The sequence below is a fragment of the Centrocercus urophasianus genome, unplaced genomic scaffold, assembly GCF_019232065.1.
Source record: "Centrocercus urophasianus isolate 14NV4802_14NV808 unplaced genomic scaffold, USGS_Curo_1.0 seq_25, whole genome shotgun sequence".
NCBI lineage: Eukaryota > Metazoa > Chordata > Aves > Galliformes > Phasianidae > Centrocercus > Centrocercus urophasianus.
In genome coordinates, this window is record NW_024884811.1 from 9549048 (window position 1) to 9572829 (window position 23782).

Here is a 23782-nt window from a genome sequence, read left to right on the forward strand (position 1 = left end):
GGCCCCCCGCGTCCGCCCAGCCATCCCTGCGAGGAGGCTCCGGGGCGGCCCGGCGGCGCGGGGGGGCCCGGCGGGCCGAGGGGGCGGCCCTTGGGGCGGCCGGCGCCGGGGCAGCGGGAGGCTGCGCGAGTAGGCCGCGCGGCGGGCGGCACTGCTCCGTGCCGGGTTCGCAGCCCGCGGGAGGCCGGCGGGGCCCGGCCCCTAGAGATGCGCTGCCGCTGCGGTGGGGCCCCGGGGGGGGGAAGCGGGACCGGCCGAAGCGGCCGCAGCGCGGGCGGAGGAGAAATGCCCGGCGGGAGGGAGGAGGAGCGAGCCCCGGGCTGCGAGCCGGGGAGAGGCGGCGGCCGGTCCTCCTGTCTCCGCCGCCGCCTGCCGCTGTCACGTCCCGCCCGGGCTGGGGACGCGGGCGGCCGGAGCGCCGAGTCGGGTGTCGTGCTGGGCGGCTCTGGCCCGGGGGTGGAGGGATGGAGAGAGGCAGGTGGGGCGCGGGCGAGCGATGGAGGGAGGGCTGCGGGCGGTGGGATGCAGGGACCGCGGGTGGGAGGCAAAGGCCGGCGGCCTGCGCGGGGAGAGTGGCAGAAGGGGGCGGAGGGGAGAGTGGCAGAAGGGGACGGAGGGGAGAGGGGAGCGCGGGGCGGAGAGGAGCGACGATGGGGCGTGGAATGGAGAGCTCGACGTGCTGTATGGGATGCGGACCCGTTCTCACCCGCTCGCCCGTCTGCTCTCCCCGCAGGCTTCCTTTGGGAGTTCGAGCCCAGGTTCGTCCTCGCCAGCCCCGGCCCAGCACCCCGCCCGCCGCCACACGCCGTGCGCTCCTCATGCTCCTTCCCGCAACCATCCCCTCTTGCCTCCTAGCCTTTCTAGCGCTTCACGTTCACGTAACTAATCGTCTGCCTGGTTTTAAGGAGAGGGATGCGTGCTGTGGAGTTCTTCCCATAACTCCAGTCGCAGTTAGTAATTGGCTGCTTGGGGCCCAAAATGAAAACAAAGTTTTATGCGCTTTTCAGTCAGCATCTTAGAAAAGCTGTGCAGTCATGAGAGACTGAGAGAGCAAGTGCTTATCACTGATAACTGCGAGTTTATGTGAATTTTTGCCTTCTTTGTAATATCAGAAAATGTTTAAAAGCATAATTGCACACAATTATTGAAGCTAGAACCACCTTCTAGGTTCTTTGGAATACTTTCCTTTCCGCAAGTGAATATGTGTAATGTCAGCTGGGCTTTTCATGAATCCTTACGTGGGGAATGCGTTTGTTTGCATCTAACTGCTTTCCACATTAGTTCTTTTTTTTCTGTTTAACTACTCTAGCTTAATTTAATGACTTAATGTTACTTGAGTATGTTCTTAAATTGGATATTGAGTGTTAGAGCTGCTGAGTGGGAGTTTTTTATCTGAAGTCTGAGAGTTGTGTCAACGTTCCATTTCAGTTATTCAAACATAAAATGAGTTAGAACAGCAATTAGAAAGAGCAATCATGAGCATATATGTATGTATGGGTAAATATATTTGAATACTAGATAAAGATAGCTGTCAGTTCTTGAAAAGCTGCGGGATCAGGATGTAAGAGCCTGCAGAAATATCCAACATGTAATGTATTTACTGTAATTGCATTACTACTATCAGCTGTGCTGAGTGATCCATGAGGCCATAATATGAATTGCATGTGAATAACAAGCATTTGGGGCTTGAATTTCCTTATGGCATGGTATTATGAACTTGCACAGTATGGTCTTGATCAAGCTAAACTGACAAAGCGTATATTAATTACTTGCATGTAAGCGATGTGTGCTTAGCATAACTACTGAAAAATTAAGTAGATGCTGTAAGACTCAGAAGTGTTAGTGTATTCAAGAATCTCTTTGAAGGCCAGAAGCAATGCACTGAGAAATACTGCTTAAATTTTTTGAACAAGAAGATTGAAGATTTATTAATATTTCCTTGATTCTCTAAAGATCTTCTATGGGAATAATTCTTACTATTTTTTTTCCCGCTGCTCTTAAGCTGAAGATTGCAGCAGAGCACTAATATGTAAAAACTAGAGGAGGAAACTAGAAGTGAAAGACCAATATCCCAATAATTTTGTTTTCTCCAGCCCTAAAGCTATAAGCAAGTGAATGTTAAAGAAAAAGACAACCTTATATTTTGGTTGTTTTTACTGCAGAACACTGACTTTGTGGTCTAGAATATGCACATCTATAAAACTTGAGTGTTCTGTGAAGTTTTTCAGCAGTTGACAAAAGGCATTACAAATGATAGCAGTACTTTTTTTTTTTTGATTTGTGAATATCCTGTTGAGTACTGATCACAGAAATATCACAGTGACTGGTTGGATATTGGAATCTGTCAGAAACACTTTGTTATATCCATTATATTTTACATTATATTTCCTGAGGTTCTGACATGCTTGTTTCTTTCTAGATCAAGTGCTAAGAGTTGAGCTAGTTTTAACAAAATAACTCATCTGTGAGGCTTAATTAACTTGAAGTGAATTTCAGTCTTTATTTTGCAGTTAGTGGGAAGTTGATTTGGAGGCTAAGTTAGCCATGTATCAGTGAAAAACTAGACTAGTTACCATACAAATCATGATAAACAGAACCAGAAATAAAATATGAGTGTCTTCGATTTGTGAAGTACAGCTGACATGCTTGCAGAATCTGGAATAACTAGGATAATTTCAAGGATGCTCTGAACAGTCTCTTCTATATTTTTTGAAAGTTTGTTTCAGTTATTTGGGTAGTTTTTCCAAATATTCACTCAGTATTGCTAAAGGAAAAAAGGTACCTGTTCCTTGTAAATATGAGGAGGGAATGCCAGCTAAAGCAGCTGAATTTGTAAGGCAATTAGGAGTTTGCTCTAATTATTTTACTGAGAATTCTGACCTTGCATATAAAAGTGCTTATGTAACCTTAATTTTTTTCTGTGATGTAACTTTGTATGTTGTAGAAGATATGTCTCATATTAGGCTTTTTTGATAGTTGGCTCTTTATCATCTGAAGATCATGACTTTGACCCTTCTGCTGAAATGCTGGTACATGATTATGATGATGAACGAACTCTTGAAGAAGAGGAAATGATGGAAGAAAGTAAAAATTTTGGTTCTGAAATTGAAGATTTAGAAAAGGTAAGAGTAACATTTTCAAATGTCATGGTGTGTTGTGCTTTTTTTTTTTTTTAACTTAAAAGAACAATCAGTCAATTCCTCTGTTTGGGTTGTGTAATGTAGTGTCCTGCAGAGTTTATCTGCAGCTTGTTTAAAAAAAAATAAGAAAAGGAAATCATAGTTAGGATGTGGCAGTGAATCCTCACAAAAAAGCTGAACTAGTTTTTCAAAAGTTTTGTGTTAAATTCAAGTTCTTCTTTTAAGAATGCTTAAACTTTAGAGGGAAATTACTGGAACTGGTTTTGGAGTCATATTATTTATTAACACATTTTATTACTTGTAATTTTAGAAGTTGGATGCATTTTGAGTAGTAGTAAGTGACAAGTAGCTGTATTTCATTTTGCTGTTCAGTTGTGGTTTTTTGTTCTGGAAAACATTCATGTTTCAGGCATGATAGATTGTGTTTGCCTGCTGTGTAAATTTCTGCCTCAAGTTTCATCAGTTTGGTGTTCAGTGTTGTACAGAGTAACCAACGTGCACGTTTTGCTTTTCCTGTTGTATTTTATGCTGTTGTATTATGTATTTTTCCTGTTTATACCTCTTGTTCATCTGCATCGGTGGGTCACCTGTTTTAAGTGTCTCCTGAGTGCTGAACACCCACAAATTGATGCTACTTGCATTGTCATTCAGTGACCCACTTAAATCACTCAACATAACTGCAGATTTTGATAAAGAACTCTGAAACAGTGTATTTTCTGGGTTCAAATACAAAGCTGTACTGGTTTTTTTTTCCCCAACTTAGAGTTAACAGTCTTTATATTAGTTGGTTTTTGTTGTGATACCTTTATAATTATATTCTTACTTACTGTGAGCTTGCAATTAAGATAACTAAGCAGCTTGCCAAGTCTAACGGTTAAACTGGAGTTACTACTCCACAAAATGGTCTTATTGCCTCTCTAATAGAAGGAAAAAGAATCAAGAACGACTCATTTTAAACACCATTACTGTAAGTGTGGATCCCGAAAGACTTGGACGTGTGTTTATGTGTGTCTCTTGTGAAAAGTCTTTGCAGGACTAAAACCTAAACTGACTAAAGAAAGTAACTTAATCACTGTATGAGTTCACCAAGAAAATTTTTAAGGTAATTCAACTTTTAAAGGTATATGAATATCGGAAAATATTCCTAATTCTTTTTTGGCTTTGATAAGGCAACTGTCTACAATTCATTGTTTTATTGTCTTAGGAAGTGCATGTAAAAAAACACATTATAAGTCCAGCCTTTCTCTTGACATTTTTTGCCTTCTGAATTGTTAACTGCGTTTCTCCTATTACCTTCTCAGTAGCAGTCACTATAAAATATGTCATATAGGAAATGAAGAGTAAAAGATTGGTATTTTGTTTTACTTTTGTGGGGTTTTGAATGCACACATGCATCTGTAAGTAGTTTGTAGTACTAAAGTGTGTGAGTTTTACAGCAGTTGTCTCTTCTATGGGAGTTGTGCATCTAGTATCTTGAAGAAATACGGGTAAATCATGCTGTGCAGTACGAGTCAAGTTTGGAGCAAATGTTTAATAATCAAATATTGTTTAGTTTCATCTACTAAACATGTTTTATTGGATAGCTTGATGGCAAATAATGAAGTCCCAACAGAGAAACAGTGATAATTATTTCAGTACTGTGCCCGAAAATATTTTGAATCCTGAATCTATCAGAATACATCTTTTCCTTGCAGGTCTGAACTGTTCAGAGGTATTTGGTAACATGTTGAAATGTTTGTAAATCCTCTTGTATTAGGAAGGAAACATGCCGTTGGAAGATTTGCTGGCATTTTATGGCTATGAACCGACAATTCCAGTTATGGCAGGTTCCAATGCAGATAGCTCTCCGAGTGAACTTGCAGATGAACTTCCAGATATGACTCTAGATAAAGTAAGTCAGAGCGATCTTCCCCAATATTACAGTACAAAAGCAGAAATCCTGGTGACCTCCGATTACGTTTCACTATCTCTTGATGCTATAGAATATGTATCTTTGTCAATTTCTATATACAATCAATAATTACTATATTATTCTGAATTTACTAATTTTCAAGGATGTTGAAAATCTGTTGTACTTATTGCACTTAGAAATGCACAGCAACTTCAGTGGTAGTGTATTCAAATTAAAAATAAGTTATTACTTTATAACACGTCAAAAAGGCTGCATTTGTGTGTGTTTTTGTTTATGTTTTATGGGGAAGAGAAGGGATTTTGTGGTTGTTTTTTTTTCAATGTAGAAGTGGATTTCTTTCTGCACAGATACGTGTAAGTTGCTCTGAAAGCTAAGGCTCCTATTTATTTCCACGGAAATGAGAACAGATACAGAGAGAGTGATAATACTATATGATAGAGCAAATTTCCACCTACAAAACACCGTTTTTCAACTCAGTCGCTACCATTAGCTGTGCATTTTCTCCAGCAATGAGCAAATGCCTGCATGCTGCAAATAAAAATCTGCACAGCCATCCATAATGCAGCTTATCTTTCACATTGCTGCCACCACTGCTGAAATGCACCAGCCTCTGCCTTGTGGTGCTCACATCCACTCTTTGGTCATCATAAATGTTCAGCAAGTGTTGATGAGTGTCAGTGGGTGCCATTTTTTCCACATGGAGAAATTCAGTGAATACTTTTGCTTCAGATGCACTTCATGTCAGACTGATCACTTTGTCAGACTGCCTCTCTGCTGAAAACTGTTGCATGGCAACAAAAGCGGTGGTAAGGTTCGACATCTGCTGCCATACCACAGATTTTGACCTCTGACAGCATGGGCCAACGTAATGAAATAGGAGGCAATTAGTTTTGGAGCAGCCCTCATGCGTTTTATTTTAATGTATGCAACATGCAGAAATAATAATTCTGGATTCCAGCATACGTATGCTGTATCAAAATATACGTGGATAACTTGACAACACACTTATGTATGCTTTGGAGTATCCCTTTGAGATGTGTATCATTCGGACAGATCTCAGCTTCTTGGCTTATTTTTTGTAAAGTGATGTGATGTAATGGTAAACTCCGAGAAAGTAGGGTGTAATGATGGCTCTGTGCATTGGATTCTCATCAGGATTCAGAATTGTGTTGAAGCTAAAAAATGCACTTGTTGTCAAATGCAGTTCTTTCCCTTTCTAACTTCTATTCAGAGTGGTTCAAACATGTCTGCTGGTGGAGGAAGTGAGCTTTTCCTTCCTTTTCTTTTTTTTGGTCTTTTTTAACTGATGGATACTTCAATTTTTTTGTTGTATTTTTGGGAAGATAACAGATTGTCTATTTTCTGTAAAGTATGCAAAAGTTCCTGTCAGCTTTTTTCTTTTTTCAGAGTTCAAGAGATATCAACCTCTCTGAGTTTCATTGTGACATAAAGAATATCAAAATTCTGAAGTTTTTTTGAGGCAGTTTTGGTGTTTTCCATTGGAAGCAGTTGGAGAGACATCTGAGATGAATCTAGATGCTTACCCGTCTATGCTTATAGACATTTCAAATTTTGTGTTATTTATCTTTAATTTTATTTTTCTTTTAATGATACAGGAAGAAATAGCTAAAGACCTCTTGTCGGGTGATGATGAAGAAACACAGTCCTCTGCTGATGACTTGACACCATCGGTTACTTCCCATGAGGCTACTGACTTCTTTCCTCGGCCACTGCGATGTAGGAAAACTGATTTTTTGATAGTACTCAAAACAGTCCAAGTATTGCATACAGCTTACTAACTTAAAGTATAAAAATTGTGGGGTACCACTGATTTTACTGGAAGTTGAGAAATAATGCTTTGTAGGATGTTGTACATGAATGCTATCTTTGGTTGTTATTACTAATTACTTGAAAGACCTGTACTTGATACTGTACTTGATACTCTTTTTTTGCTCAAAGCAAGAAAGACCAACTAATAGCTCTAAAAACGCCTTAACTTTTTGCAAATACTTATTAAAGTGATGTTGAAGAGCTCTGTGGTTTTTCACCATTTTAATGAATAACATGAATATAGTACCAATTCTTTTAAGTTAGTCTTTCTCTACTAAAATTTAGCTGCTGTTTTTAAACCGAGTCTTGCTCAGGATTAAAAAGCAGTCATCTTTGTTTTCAGCTACCAACAAGAGGATGTTACTCTTTCTGTATTTGAATTTTTTGATTGGACATTTTAAAATCAAATGCCCGCTATTCAGGATGGGAAGCACTAGTTTTGTGTACAATGGAAAGTTTCATCTTTTCTTCTGTTTTCTGCCCATTTCTCTAATAGTAAGATAATATTAATTTAACATTCCTAACACCTAATTTGGATCAAATGGAAGCAAATGATTTCAAGTGATCATCTAGGCATGTCGTTATTTCTAACAGTAAAAGGAAGTAGACTCGTGATAGTAATAACGACCGAAGATGAGCCTCAGTCTGTACGTTGTTAGATATGGTCTCTGCTGATGATTCTAGTTATGTATGATGAAGTTAAAATTACAGACCTGTTTTAGAGAACGTTGTACTTTGAGAAGACAAAAGTAGCTTTTGTTTTATAATGGTAGCTTCCATTCTACCAACAGTTATACAGCTATAAAAAAAGAATTACTTCAGAACTCAGTACCAAGATCTTTTCCAGATCCTAAAATATGATTTGTTCATCAGAGTACTGTATTTGAATTATATAAAATGCTCTGCTGTTGTTCTTCCAGGGAAGGGGGGGAAGTACAAAACAATAATCAGAGCTGGCTTTTTTTTTTTTTTTTTTTTTTTTTTTTTTTTTTTTTTTTTTTTTTTGATTATTCTATTTTGCGTATTGCTGCTCCATCTTCACTACTTGTTGTGACAGTTTTGTTGTTTTGTTTAAAAGAATATTTTGAGTGTGTGCAGTTCAATTAAAACTTCTGATTATAGACTTTGCTAGGTAATGGATACTTGCCTAGCTAAAACCAAACTTTTTTTTTTTTTCTGCTTGAAGCAAACACTACATGTGATGGAGATAAAGAATCAGATGGTGAAGATGTAGAAGCAGACAATGGTAACTCATCTGAAGATCTGAGAAAGGTAATAACTATTTCTTCAAGCAAACAAGAAGTTAAAATAAAAACTTTATTATTAAGAAAAATGTTAAGATTTTTAGTACATGCCTAAAGTAATGCATTTAACTCTGGAATTCTCTGCTGAATGCCAAGTTAATAGCTTTTTTTATGCTTCCATATGAAAAATGTTAAGCTAATATTTTTCTCCTTTTCTTTTGTTACATCTTCAGGAAATAATGGTTGGTTCACAGTATCAGGCTGAAATTCCACCTTACCTTGGCAGACACTGTGATAATGGGAAAGGTGTGTTTTTCTTACTATACTATTTTTTATCATATGCTTATGTACAGCAGTTGATGGAAAAAATAGAATTTACGTTTTGAATGTAGTTAACGTCTTAGTTAAAATCTCAGAGATATTAAAAGTACTGAAAAACTGAGGTTATGCAACCACATATTGATTTCTCAGATGTGTGATTTTACAACTCCACGATGACATTCTCAAGAATATACAGGAAGGTGTATTACAGTGTTTGTTCTGAAATATCTAGTAAGTGGAGGAGACAACAAACACTAGGTCAGGAATGAAATACTTTCCTCAGATTATCCTAATTGGGCCATGATTGTGTAACTTAATTACCATTTTATATGTTTCAAATGTTGTTTTTCTTCACTTGTGTTTTTTTGATAAGCAAAATAATGTGGGCAATAGAATAAGAAAACAATGTAGGTTGTGATATATTTTGCCATCAGTGAGATGTGATGTTTTCAGTATGATGCTATTCTTTGCACTTTTAGGTTAAAAACTGTAGTTGTGCTAGAATAAAAAAAAAGTAATGAAGACTTTTATTTGGTATCTTTTAAAGTCTTCCCTGTGAGAAAAATGCAGCAAATGCGGCTGTGAAGTTAAAAATAAAAACAAACCTGTAGGTTTTGAAATAAGTTAACTCGTGTGAAACAGTTGTGAAATTAAGTAACCATTTAGTAGGTACGATGATAAATGGAAGGTGGTTGGTGGTTTGTTATTTGTCTTGTGTTACATGGCCAGTAATGAAGTAGCGCTCAGATTGGAGAGCGTAAGGGCTGTCTCCTGAGAATATTAGGCATGAAAATGCTACATTATTGTGGCTGATTTAAAAAAAAAAAAAAAAAAAAAAAAGGAGGTTTAAACTGAGCATCAGCAGAATTCTGAAGGGTTGGACTTGACTATGGTCTGTCTGGAAGTGCTCTGGAACATTGCATGTACTGTAATAAGTAGGCTTCAGAGTTTTGGAATACTGCAGTAATTCAGAAATTGTTCCCCACTGTGTAAAAAGTCACTCTGTAAAAGCCCCGTCTGTACTCCATGAAGAAGTGGTAATATTATGACAAGTGGGATTATATCTTTGTTTCGTCATCCCAGCTAGTGGGGTCAATAAATAGAAGTTTGGTTCTTCTGTGAACATTACACTTGTAACATATCTCTGTGAAAGCTTTTTGTATTCTTACACTATAACAGCACTTTCTGAGCTGGGGTGATTCTGTTTCTCACCTTTGCATTGTCTTGTTTCCTGCAGTTTTATGAGAGGTTTGAGAATCCTCTTTGCCTCTTCCGTAGTAACAGCCACTGTGCTTTTGTTTGAATAACTCTGATTTTGCATTGCTAAGAGAATGCATGAAGCATTAAGTGCAATGTTAGTCATATGGAGTATAAGATTTATAGCTTAATCTAGAATTTAAATGTGTGCACAGACTGGCACAGTTTCAGGCCAACTCTTTCATATGGCCATTAAGCTACTCTCTGTCAAATATGCTACTTAAGAAGTGCTTATCTGATTTCAGTGTACTACGAAGGAGGACTGTACATATTGTTTGCTTGTAAAAGCTGTTTACAGTATTTGGTTGTTAGTAAACAGAAAAAGAAATTACAGTCTTTAGACCTGAATTCCATTCTACTAAATATACTTTGACAAATTTTAGTTAAAAATGACTAGTTTGTTACCTCCTTCTCTCTTTTTCCCCCTACCATATAACATTCAAAATATTAAAGTATTATGCTTTTATCCTTTTATTATTAAATACAGATTACTCGTTGGAAACAGCTTGTTGGAAACAGGGCTTTGCACTGATGGCTAGCTAAATTTTACTTCAATGTTCTCTCATTTCCCCTCCTCAAAGGATGAGGGGAAGAAAATAGGATGAAAAAGGGCTTAAGAATTGTGGTAAGATAGGGAGATCATTCAGCAATTGCCACTGCAGGCAAAACAGACCCAGCATGGTAAGGTGAATATTATTTATTGCTTGTTACTAACAGACTAGAGCAGTGAGGATTAAAAGCAAGCTACAAAAACCTTCTACTTCCCTGCATGCTGTCCTGCTGCCTCCTCCTTCTCCTGAGTAGCACTGGGGAATGGGGACTAGGGGCATCAGTGAGCCCGGAACACTTTATTGTAGTTCACTCTCTGACCCTGTTCCACTTGGGTCTCTCCAGAGAGATGCTGTTCTTCCTCAGCTGGCTGCAGCTCTCCAAGCACTGTTCCAGCACTGCTTGTACAAGGCCTATCCTTCAGGACTGCAGTGCTCCAGCACAAGTCTCCAGGAACAGTGGTTCCCCAGCTTTCCTGCCCTAGGGCAGGGTCCTCTCCACAGGCTATGCTTACAGCCTTGGGACAGCTCCTTTTGAGGTCTTACCATGGGCTGCAACATCCTCTAGTCAGCATCTGCTGCTGCACCATGTGTGATCCACGTGGTGTCCATGGACTGCAGGAGGACAGCCTGCGCTATCATGGGCTTCTCCTGGGCTGCAGAGAGCTTCTGCTCCGTGCGTGGAGCACCTCCTGCATTGACCCTGGGGACTGCAGGACCATTTCACAGTCCTCTCTCCCAGCTGCTGTTGTGCAACAGTTTTTTTTTCCTTTTTTAAAGTATATTCCAGAGTGGTGTTGCTCATGGCTCAGCTCAGTGTAGCAGCATGTCCCTTCTGGGGCAGCTGGAGCTTCCTCTGAGCTGATGTAGGGCTGCTGTGGGCTCTGCCCAGAGAGGGCACCCTTCCAGTCTTTTGCTTGCAAAACCTTGCTACATAACTCCAATGCGTTCTGCCTCTCACCTCTATGAAGAGCATGTTTAAGAACTGTCATTAAAATATACTGTTAGCACATTCATCATAATCTTCAGAGACTCCACCTTCAGTAAAAATAATTCCCCACACAGAAAATGAGCATAATATCTTCACAACACCAACAAGGTACAGTTTACACACAGCCCACCCGTTGCCCCTTTACCCCATTACAACAGATATCACATAAAAGTTTTGAAGAATAAATTCTTTGCAGCAATTCTCAGACAGTAGCCAGTCAGTTTTGCCTGCTAGCTCTCAACTGTCGTAGAGTTGTTTAGATTAGAAAAGACTGAAATCATGAAATCCACCCATCAGCCTAGAACTATCTAGTCCCACTAAATTGTGTCTCTAAGTGCCATATCCACAGATCTCCATTGCCTCCAGGGATGGTAACTCCACCCTTTCTTGGGCAGCCTGTTGTAATGCCTAAATAGCCTTTCTATGAAGAAATTCTTCTCAATGTCCAATTTAAAGCTCCCTAGAATTACTCAAGTCCATTTCTTCACATTCTTTCACTTGTTGCCTGAGAAAGAGACCAGCACCTACCTCACTATACTGATCTTTCTGGAAGTTGTGAAGAGCAATGAAGTCTCCCTTAACTTTGAAACAGCCCCAGTTGTCTCAGTAACTCCTTATATATCTTGCTTTCTAGTCCCTCCTTACCTCACATTCCTCGAAGAGTAAGAATTAAAAGCAGATGCCTTCCTCCTATCCACCCTGTTCTACCTCATCCCTGCAATTGGAATAAGGGAATGGACAGTGGGGCTGTGATTAGTATATAATGCTTTGTCTCTGCCACTGCCTGCCACTTCTCCACATGGGGTCCCTCTGGGACTTCCCGCAGGCTGCAGCTCTCCAAGTACTGTTCCAGCACTGGCCTGTACTTCCAATATGGGGTTCATCCTTCAGCAGAATGCTACTCCAGCATAGGTCTCCTTGGGCAGCAGCTCCCCAGGATCTCCTGATCCACCATATGCCCCTCCACGGGCTGCAGAGGAACTTCTGCTCTACACATGGAGCATCCCTTCTTCAGTCTGTAGGACTGTTTGTCTCACATTTTATCAGTACTCTTTCTCAGGTACTGCACACTGTTTTACCTTTCTTAAATCTTCCCCCCAAGTGCACCCAGTGCACTTCGTGTGCACCCAGCATCACTTATGTCTCAGCTGTGGCAGCGATGGGACCCCTTTGGAACAACTAGAGCTGGCTCTGATCTACCATGGGGCAGCTGCAGGGCTCTGCTGATAGAAGCCACCCCTGCAGCCCCTCACTACTAAAAGCTTGCCATGTAAGCCCAATATACAGCTGAGTAAAACAGGGCAGGCTTGCTGATTTGTATGAAGATGATGTACACACTTGTATAATTTGACTTGATCATCTATCAGTCAATAAGCGAGGCCTCTGTAGACTGAAGAGTTTTGCCCATTATCTGATTTTCATAGAACCTGAATCACTTCACCATACCATTCTGCGACTGTCTCTTAACGGAGGCTTTTGGGCAAAAAGTAATCCGTGATTTACAAGCAATGTGATATTTGGTTTCTTCTGTATTCTCTGTCTTTGCAAAATAGCTTTTAATGTTACAGTCTTTAAAATGTCATACATGGTGTTAATGGATTTGTGTTTTAGCAGCATATGAAAATGAAGACCATTTACTTTGGAAACCTGATGTGATCTCAGAAAGCAAAGTTAAAGAATACCTTTTTGAAACCTCCGTAAGAACAGGAAATGAAAAATTAATTGGCAGAATTCCTGAAGGACTACATACACGGGACAACGAACAAGTATGTTTTATATCCTGTTCTATTTGTGACACATTGCTTTGTAATTAACCTGCTTTTCTTTATCTGTCTGTATTGTAAAGGTATAGTATTCAGTTTCTTTGATGCGTTGTTTCTGTGTTTTATTTTAGTTAGATGTTATCAGGATCTTGTTTGTCATTTTAAAAATGTGTAATTACACAAATTATGTTGGCGGTGTTGTAATGTTTCTGATTGCCATGCTTTTGACAAATTCAGATTTTCTAATAATTGCTTCCAACATCTTGTATTTGCTTCAACTCTTGGAAGGTTTTGTTTTTGGCTGTTATTTTAATGTTTTTATCATCTATAAAGACAGATTTTCTGTGACATGAGATGTGCTCACTGAAAAACTAGTTTAGTGACTTTAGATTCAGTGTTTGCAAACTTTGACTTCTTTTATTTTATAGGCATTGTATGAACTTCTCAAGAGTAGCCATAATGTTAAGGAAGCAATAGAGAGATACTGCTCAAACGGAAAGGCATCCCAAGGTGAGAGAGAGTTCCTGATTTTTCAGAAAAGTGTATTTGAAAGAAAGAATTTTAAAAGCTGTGTAGACAAACGTGGAGGAAGAAACAGGCGTTTCTTATTAACAGGCGTTTTTATTCCCATGATATATTTAGCACAGACAGGTGTATTCTGACTGGTCATCTGGAAATTTCTACTAGAGAAGTTTGCAACTTTGTACAAGTTTGCAAGATCAGTTTTTACACCTTCTATTTCTTTCTTTCCTCTGCTCCTATTGGAAGAACAGCACAGACTGAGGGATGGGCAGGAAGCTGCGATTTTTCTTCCATGAGGCTATTCTCACTCTTATGATAGTACCTTTTTGAGATCACGGTCAACTATAATCTGATGTTGTTTATACCAGATAAGGCACAACTGAATGGGACTATAAGGAATATGAGAGCACTGCTTCAGAAAGCTCATCTACAAGAAGAGTGCTAAACAATGTCATCCCCCACGTCTCCGGGATTTGATTTTCTCTTCTGGGACTGAAATACAGCTCTGCCTCCTTGTGATTCAGAAGCTCTGTTTTGTAAGGACTAGTACTCACGCTCCTCACCCCCACCCAGGTCAAATGGGACTTAAGAGTGCCCTCATTAAAAATAGCAAAGAATGATAACACTCTTAGTTCCTGACTTCTAGGGTTAGCATCATGGTATGACCTATACTACTTGCTGATGTTCACTGCTTGTCCTCCTGATTAGAGTTAAAATCCACATCTCCCGAGATGTTTTCTTAACTGTGAGACTTTACATGGGGATTTTCTCCTCTCTTTGAAGACTAAGAACTCTGTAGAAAGTACTGGAAAATTAATGGGGTGAGAAAGAAAGAAAACAACTTTGTAGTCATATACTTACAACCTTCATGTGGGAGCGGAAAGGTCTTTGTTTTAGTGTTTGCTTCCAGAAATGTTTTGAGATGTGATTTTTTCCCCGATTGACTTTAAAGGACAGCCGAACTGAAGCTTTCTGAATTATCATTATGAAAATCTCTCCTTTTTTTCTACTTTTATTTACCTAGATCCAAAGCCATAATCAAGATAGGAAGGCAACAATATTTGAAACTGATGTACTCAAATCAGAACAACCTTGCTTAGATCATATATTAGGAAAAATATAGAGAACCATATTAACCCTTTGCTTACGTGCTTTTTTTTTTTAGCAATTTTATTTTTACTTTTAAAACTAAGTTCAGTTTTACAGTCTGCAGGTTTTTGAAACAAAAAAAATTGTTCCCATTTTTTCCAACAATCACTGCTTTTTGTGTTCTATGCAAAAGAAGTACTTCAGAGGAATAATCTCACTGATATCTTAGTGATACTTCAAAGTTTTTGGTTTTTTTGATAACACATTTCTTAAGAAATAACATATCAGAATTTTTGAATGTCCTTTGCCATCAAGGATGAAAGATTTTAGAAATCAAACCTTCATGAGTCTTTGTAAAAAAAGAGTTAGATTTCAGAGAGGATATCTAAACAGCATGTTAAAAAATGAATCCAGAGAACTGACCTATAGTTTTAGAGTGCATTTGTGCATTATCAAAGCAGTTATTTTGCTCTCTGTAAAAAGTTTTTTGAGCAAAAATAAATTCTTTGTGTTATTTTTGTTACTGACTAGAAGAGATGACAGCATGGACAGAAGAAGAATGTAGAAGTTTTGAACATGCACTTCTGATTTATGGTAAAGACTTTCATCTCATCCAAAAGAACAAGGTTAGTGTTTTACGGTTAAGTGAAAGAGTTGGGAGATGATGTGATGCTGACCATCTGTGACATTCATGCAGGAGTGTGAAGAAGTACCATGTTACAACCAGCTTGACTTTTTTGTTTTAGCTTTACAGCAACTATCATTGGAAAGGCTGAATGAGTCAGTGTATCTCTGAAGTTGACTTACATTGACATCATTTATATTTACGCATTTACATTATATTTTAGTTAAAATGTCTTCTCTCTTCTAGAAGCATAGTACTTCTGTATTAAGGCCGTGAGAGGGGAAACTGCGTCTTTACTTAACTCTCTTTATCCTCAGGAAGGTGTAACTGCACAGCAACAGGCTTAGCTCTCTGTGTTTTCTGAAGAAAGTGACGGCATCATCCATCAGGACTCTGTTTTCTGGCTAATGAAGGAGCTTGAATCTTGATTTGGATTACTTATAATTGACTTTTCTGTACATGAAGAATAAGGATGAGATTTTTTTTAAATAAAAAAATAGTATTTTGTGGTACAGGATATTTCCAAACTTTATGTGTACCTCCTTTATAGTTTGATACTATCTCGAGGATATTTTTTTTTAATAGGCTGGGGTGTTTGCAATATCTTAGGTAAACTTTACAGCGTTGTGGTTGCTGTTGAACACTAATCAGCTAGTCCTGCTTGTTATCTGTCTTCACCTGTCCTGTGACAAACATTTGGGCAGTTCAGACTTTAAATGCACCTTATCAATAAATAGTAATTCACTAGAGATACGAAGAAATCATTTAAAAACATATATTCTTAATCATTTTTACAACATGTAGCAGGGCACATGATTTGAAGAACTCTTCTGGAGAAAATGTCTGCTCATGGCTCTGATGTGTGCACACTTCATTGGGTGTAAAACTGTCTGAGAGGCTGGCCCCAAAGAGTTGTGGTGCAGATAATGCCGCCCGTGAGTGTTCATTTGCTTAAGGGTAGGAAAGATCTGCAGAGGGATCTGGATTGGCTGCACTGAGGGGAACATCCAGTTGTATGGCATTAAACAAGGTGAAATGCTGTGTGCTGTACTCAGATTAAAATAACAACCCTATGCAGCAATGCAGGTTTGAAGAGATTTGACTGTAGAGCTGTGTGGCAAAAAAAGACCTGGTATACTGTTTGACAGCCAGCTGAATATGTAGCAGCTACGTGCCCAGGTTTCAGAAACTGTGTGGCCAGTAGGCCTTTAGAAGTGACTGTCCTTTCAGACTCAGCCGTGGTGAGAAAGAACCTCAGGTACTACATTCAGTTTTGGGTCCCTCACTACAATAAAGACATTGAGGTGCTGGAGAGTGTCCAAAGAAGGGCAGTGAAGCTCGCAAAGGGTTTGGAGCACAAGTCTTACAAAGAGCAGTTGAGGGAGCTGGAGAAAAGGAGGTTCCAGAGCAAGCTCATCACTCTCAGCAGCTACTTCAGAGGAGGTTGTTATGAGGTTGGAGTCGGTCTTTTCTCCCTAACAACAAATGAGGACAAGAAGAAATGGTCTCAAGTTGCACCAATGCTGGATATTAAAAATTTCTTCAGTGAAAAGGTTATGAAGCATCAGAATTGACTGCCTGGGGAAGTAATTCTTACCATTCTGGGAGGCATTTAAGTGAAATGTAGATGTGGTGCTTAGGGACATGATTTAGTGGTAGATTTGATAGTGCTAGGTTAACAATTGGATTTGGTGATCTCAGAGGTCATGTCCAGCCTAAATGATTCTATATTTTATAAGAATATAGATAGAAGTAGCAATTTCTTTGAGAATCTGACTTTGCATAGCAGTTGCCTATTTTGGTGAATAAGATGAATGGTTAACATAGATCAAAATGAGTTTTGCAAGTCCTTAATATCTTTTCAACAAGGAAACAATTTTTGTTGTTGTGTAAGTATTTACTGTTGTGCATTCCACTTTTCAAGGCTTCCGCAGTTCCTGACTTTCCTAAAAGGAATTAGTACCCAAAGTCTTTACTATGTCAGTTCTCTTAAGTCATTGATCTGATGAGCTTTTTCCATCTTAAGAGAGTCTGTCTTACAGTTTAAAAATTGTTAAATTGGTTGTGAAATGAAATGCTTCATATTTACTTGTGGCTTCAGTCTGTTAAAAGAAAGCCAGCACATGACAATGTAATGCAGTAGAACAGATAAACAGTTATTTGAAGCTGCAGGTCTCTGTAAGATCTCTTAGTTGGTATGTTCCAGACAATAAGTAAAGCTAACAGCATTTCAGGGAAATGGGAACTGGGCAGATGATAAAACGGCTGTACATTACTCTTGTCAATTTTTCTTGCCTCCCTTCAGGTAAGAACCAGAACGGTTGCTGAGTGTGTAGCTTTCTATTACATGTGGAAAAAGTCAGAACGTTACGATTACTTTGCTCAGCAAACAAGATTTGGAAAGAAGAGATATAACCATCATCCGGGAGTTACGTAAGTAACGTGTTTTTGGAATATGTAGCTGTTGCAAATCTTGAATGTAGAAGATTTTTTCCCCTCCCATCGTTGTAGTGTGATGCTGCAGTAGATATGATAACTGAAATGAAATCCTCATTCGAGGCCTTGACTTCATGTTAAATAACCCATGGTGAATGTATGATTGTTCTAGAGATTACATGGATCGTTTGGTAGATGAAGCAGAAGCCCTGGGTGGAGCAGTGCATTCTTCAGCCCTAACATCTAATAGTCGAACAGAAACCATTCCTGATCAGCAGCTAAGCATTCTGAACTCCATCACTGCCAATGAGCTGACAGGTAAACCAAGGACAAAAAAACCAAAATCTTTTATCTTGTGATTTCGTAAGGTACTATTTCATTTACATCGGTTTCATTTTTTTCCCCAGCATTGACAAATAGTGTAGCAACAGTCTGCCACACTTCAGATGTGAACTGCCTGGATGATGCTTTTCCTTCTATGGACAGCTTACCTCGAGCACCAGTTAATCACGTGCCTGTTGGAACAGAAGAACTGCTTAACTTGCCAAGCAATGGTGAAAGCGATTGTTTTAATTTATTTGAGACTGGTTTTTATCATTCAGAGCTAAACCCAATGAACATGTGCAGTGAAGAGACAGAAAGACCTGCGAAGAGATTGAAAATGGGACTTGCTGTCCCAGATTCTTTCATGAATGATGTCTCTGTAAATAACCTTGGTGTGGACTTTGAAAACCACACACATCATATTACCAGTGCCAAAATGGCTGTTTCAGTGGCTGACTTCAGCAGTCTATCTTCAAACGAGACAAATGGTTTTATCAACACCCACACTCTTCACCAACACACTGCCCTTCATTCAGAGTGACTGTGAAACAGTGGGTACATTATGCAGTAGTAGTAAACTTGATGGGAGCTATCAGGTTTGCTTAGTCTTTCACTGGAAGTTTGAACTTTATGACATCAGTGATGTCTTTGTATGTATAGAACTATATCTTGATTTATCAAGAGTAATTTCTTTTTTCAGTCCATAAATGTGGAAATGTTGTATGATATTTGGCAGAGTTTGGGACTAAGAGAACTCTGTGGTGCAGCTTTAAGCTCTGCTTCAATTTTATTTTATTATTTTTTTTTTTTAAGCCTGTAGACAGAGGCCACCAATTCAAAACCAGCACAGAAGTTCTGAACTGATTGGAGTGGCTTTTTAGCCTAAGTTACTTTTGCTGTAACAAATACAGTGGAATAACAATGTTTACAGGTACCTATCCTGATCCCTGTGCAATGTAGCATTTTTTTTCTTATAAAGGCAGGGATAGGCTTCTTTAATTTAAACTGCACAAACACACAAGGATGTTTTTTAAATGGAACCTTCTCTCATGTGATACTAAACTAGAGCACTTCAGTTTACAAAGCAGCAAGTTCATCTTGGTGGAAGCTAGCACAAGGAACTTACCATTAGTAAAGTATGAAGACCTACACTTGGATGCTGTTGCAAAATTACAGGCCATGGCTACCATACACAAGTAATTATACTGCCAGGAGTGTCTGTGTACTTTAAACTTACTGGCTTAAACAGAGAATGTGTTTTAGGCTGTTGTTTTCTGGTGTGTTTTGTCCACAACTTTGAAGAATAGTGTAATTGTATAACTTTCCTGAGGCAGCTGATGTTGCATAATGCTACAGTCTGCACAGCTTAGGATTTACCACTGAGCAGTCTGTTTTGGAAGACAAACTATTTGGAGCACTGCAGTTCAAAGTGTTAGAGGAACTGTCTAGTTTGTGTAGAAGTATTAGAACCTTGAAGTGTATATTTAAAAGCCTTTCTTTAGTGTGGATTTCATTTGTTTGTTTTGGCAAGGTCATGGGCTGAAAAAAGGCACTTTTCTACTCTGGTTAAATAGGAAAGGATGAGGAAAAAGCAGCTGTTTTACTTCAGTAATTTTTTGTTTTCATCAAGGAGTGTGATTCACCATCCAGAAAGTTTGTCTTGCAGCAGCTTGTTCTAATCCTTGAAGTGGAGTTGAACCAAACCAAGTAAGATATTTGTAGCATAAAAAACATGCAGTTTTAATGAAGCTCAGAACCTTATTTCAGTAAGATGGCCGCTTTTCCTCATGTTACAAATTTAATTGCCACTAACTTGTTTTCATTATTCAAGTGGTTAAGTTTGCCTTGTTGATATTTGTAATAGTTGCTTCAAGGTCACACTGAGTAACTAGAAAATAGTGACTTTAATATTTGAAAGGGAAGAGGGTATTTATTATGCATACTGTGAACTGCATTGACATCCGGAATTTTGGATGCAGAGCATGGAGTTCTCTTTACAGCATTGTAATGAAGATTGCTTTGAAGTGTTTACACAATAGCACATTTACCATATTAAAAACAAATTAGTTTAGCACAGTGGACAAAAGTATAGAAAATGTTGTAATCCGTTTTTAACTGACACATCTGAAGTATGTAATTCTGGTGAGTACACAGTAACTAATAGGTAGCCCGGGCCCTGTGTTGTACTCTGACATTTTTTAGCCAAGTTGTCAGCTTCTTGTTGCTGTGTTTTGTGCTGAACCTTGTACCTTGTTTCCTTCTGTTGATGAATCAACACATTTTATGTAATTTTGGAAAATACTGCCCATAATCCTTTGTTGTTATACATTCAAGTTTCATGTATGGGTTTACAGTGAGTGGCTGGTGTGTATAAAAATCATTATAGAGAGATGACTGAATGCTTATACCAGTTGCACTTAAATGAACATGCCCATTCTCATTAGCTGATGCAGTAATATATTCAGTTTATCTATGCATTGCTGGGATCTTAATGTAGACAGAGACTTGTCTAAGGTATGGATTGTCAGCAAGTTGAATGGACACTTTAGTTATTTAAATAAAGACTTTTGACCAAAATTCAGAAAATGGTATGAGAGAAAAATGAATTCCAGCTAGTCTGATAGGTTTTTAAATGCTGATCTTTTTTAGCCTGTTGGCTAGCTAGCTGGTATCGTTTACTTTTAATTCCTTGTTAAAATGAGGCAATAATTTGCAAGAGTTTGTAAATATGTAAATTCTTCATATCTTTTTAGATATCTATTTCAATATTTTCGACTACTTCTGTGTATAGGAACATTTTTGTGCATGCTTGATGTGACATTCATAAATTTGTACCACTATGACTTTATCCATGTAAAATAGCTATTTATTGAAATTTTCTTTTAAAAGCTGGACTTACTTATTTTTCTCTCAGTTTAAACATTTAAATGGAGAACTTGTTACTGTTTATTAAAAGAATTGTGTTTTGGAAGTCAGCACAAAGATAACTGAATTGCAAGCATAGGAAGAAATTGTGTTGCCTTGTTTCTTGGATGGTGGAGCACAATTCTTATAACAAACTGTGATAAATTCCTTGTCCTTTGCCACACTCTGTCTTCGTACAAACAAACCAAAAATCCATAATGGCCAATTGCAGTGTTGGTAAATGTATCCTTTTTACACACAGGGAGCCTGACGAGGATAGCTGATTCATTTAGAAGTGTAACTGGTGCTATGATTATAGCAATACCTTTACTTTTGTTACTCATGCATCGTCTTCTCATGATAGATTTTTAAACGTTTAGTTTTTCTCTTGTCACGGTCAAACTGCTGAATTACTTGAAGGATATACAATACTGTCTGAAGAATACTAAATCGTGTACAATTAGGTCAATGAATTGTGCAATTGTTTTGTTTTAATTTGTAAAGCCAAGGGTCAAAAATGTATGAGAAATTCAGATTCAGTAGAACATAATGATACTACGTAATTTAACCAAAGTCTCTAGAGAATACTTTAGCTTTGAATGTAAAGTAATGGATCAACTGACCAACGGGGTCACTGATTGCCCAGCATCACAAGCACACTGCCTACAGATGGGGAAACTAAATACAGTATAATTTATAAAATGATTACCAGGTTACTATTTTTTTTCTTTCATTCCTATTCTTCACTGGAAAAAGGAAAATGCTATCAGTTGTAAAATAGGGTCTGGTCATAGTCCTCTATGATAAAGCAGAGATCCCAGTTATTCTCAAAGTGAGTACCCTGTGCATAACAGTAAACTTAGTGACAATCGGAACATGCTGTAGTATCAGTCAGATGTTCAAGAGGAAGTCGCTATCGTTGCATTGGTTTTAATATTTGTACATAAACACTGATTTTTTTGAGCATTATTTTGTATTTGTTGTATTTTAATACCTGGTGTACAGTTCCAGAAATAAATGTCTGGAAACCTTTCTTTACTTGTAAAGCTTTTCATGCATCTGTCCTTAAAGTGAGTTTCTGATCTTAGGCAGCTGCTCACTCTGGCAGGCATGTTCCCCTCTTCTGTGGGCCTGTTTCTCCAGAGCACCTGCAGCTCTCCTGCTGGGTTTGTCAGCTCAGCTCCTCCAATTTTCCAAGCATTTGAACTTTTCTGCCATCCCAAATCAACAGGGAATCCAGGGAGCAACTTAAGCTCTTGGAGAATTACCACTGCAGCTGTTACAAGCTTCACCTTTGGAGTTAAGAAGTCAAAAGTCAGAGCTGTGCTGGCTGACCTTCCTCCAAAGGTCCTGCTGAGACTGGCTGCGTGCCTCTTGCTGGTAATGCCCTGTTAGGAATTCCAATGAGATTAAAATAATCTTTCAAGAGATACAGCTCACTCTAATAACAGGGTATTGGCTGGTGAGTGGCCACTCGGAAAGTGCTGGTGCTGTACCTGAGATGGAACAATGCTGGACAAAGGCACTGATGGGAAGCTGAGCTGGGGAGCAGCACAGCAGGAAAGTATCTGCAGGAGCTGTTGCCAGTAGCTCAGCATGAGCCTGCAGTGTGCCCTGGCAGCCAAGGGGTAAACTGCATCTTGCGGTGCACAGCCAGATGGGCAGGAAATCTCTGAAGACCCCTTCCAACTTAACTATTCAATTCTATTCCACAACCACCAGCAGGCAGATAACGATAGCTGACGCCAGTTTCAGGCCAGATTATGCTTTCTCATGCGTATGATCCATCCTTAAAGCAGGCTGCCAGGTGTCAGTATTTGAGCAAGGAGAAACCAGTGCCACACATCCTCTTAGGTGCCATGCAGTCTGCACTTCATCTCTGCAATCCTCCACTGCTTTGTTCACATTCAGAGGGCAGCCACTTCAAGAAAGCACTCTAAACAAAATAGTTGTAAAACTAAGTTCCAGTCATCACATAGGAGCATACCTTTAGATAATTTTAAAATTATTAACAGGTGTGGATTGAGAGAGCTAAACTAACCTGCGCCCTTGAGCAACAGCATCTCAGCCTGGAGAAACATGAAGAGTGCTGCATTTCTAGTATACGCAGAGCACTGCTCCCCACGTAACCATGAACTCCGACCTGCTCAGCTCTGCAGCACTGCAGAGCTCTACAGACTGAGATGAGGAAGGGGCCCTGTTCAGCAGAGAAGGGGTCTTCAGAGCGATGAGCAATGAGCTGCAGACTGGAGTTCACCAATAGCTCTGACTTGCTACCACACCACAAAGTCACAGTAAGAGCCACCACTGTATCTCAAAGCAGTCACGGCTGAAGGGAGAGGCTCTTCATGACAGCACCACAACTATTTATTAACAGTTCTGAAAGGTTTCATAAAAGGAAACTGCCTACACTGAAACACTTTCTGAAAGGAGACATGCACCAAAGGGAGTGAAATCAACTCCATGAAAACCAGAACAAGAAACTACTGAGAATTATTTGGGGAACGCTTCTTGAGAAGAATAATTTTCAGAAATTGTGCCCATTGTAAGCATGGGAAACAAAACAGAAAAATATCAAAACTGCGTCATGGTGAGCACTACAGTGGTCTATCTTCTTCCTAGTAGGTGACATGATGCTGTATTTGGATGACCATGAGAACACCAGTGGTAACACACTGATGTTTCGACTGTTGCAGAGTGGTGCTAAGACAGAGCCAAGCACTCCTCAGCCTCAGCAACGAGCTGGGAAGAGACAGAACCCACACAGCTGACCCAAACTGGCCCAATACCCTGCGATGTCCCACTGAACAATAGCTCCAGAGGACTTGGCTGGGAGGCAACTGCTGGTTGGCCAGTGATTGGGCATCCATCAGCAG

At 39.2% G+C, this 23782-nt stretch overlaps 1 protein-coding gene across 6 annotated transcripts in view; it reads left to right on the forward strand.

Moving 5' to 3' along the window:
- The window catches only part of MIER3 (MIER family member 3), a 22548-nt gene extending 596 nt beyond the window's left edge, over positions 1-21952 (forward strand). The window contains exons 2-13 of one of the 6 annotated variants that reach the window (XM_042825734.1): positions 734-758; positions 2977-3122; positions 4897-5031; positions 6669-6789; positions 8069-8154; positions 8360-8432; positions 12855-13009; positions 13435-13516; positions 15152-15243; positions 17548-17675; positions 17851-17996; positions 18086-21952. In XM_042825734.1, coding sequence (XP_042681668.1) covers positions 3024-3122; positions 4897-5031; positions 6669-6789; positions 8069-8154; positions 8360-8432; positions 12855-13009; positions 13435-13516; positions 15152-15243; positions 17548-17675; positions 17851-17996; positions 18086-18543 — 1575 coding nt within the window. In that variant the 5' untranslated portion in view covers positions 734-758; positions 2977-3023 and the 3' untranslated portion in view covers positions 18544-21952. Of the gene's footprint in view, positions 1-733; positions 759-795; positions 879-2976; positions 3123-4896; positions 5032-6668; positions 6790-8068; positions 8155-8359; positions 8433-12854; positions 13010-13434; positions 13517-15148; positions 15244-17547; positions 17676-17850; positions 17997-18085 lie in introns of those variants that run through there. The other 5 variants (XM_042825731.1, XM_042825733.1, XM_042825735.1 and 2 more) reach the window with 5 other exon arrangements.
- The last annotated feature ends 1830 nt before the right edge of the window (positions 21953-23782 follow it).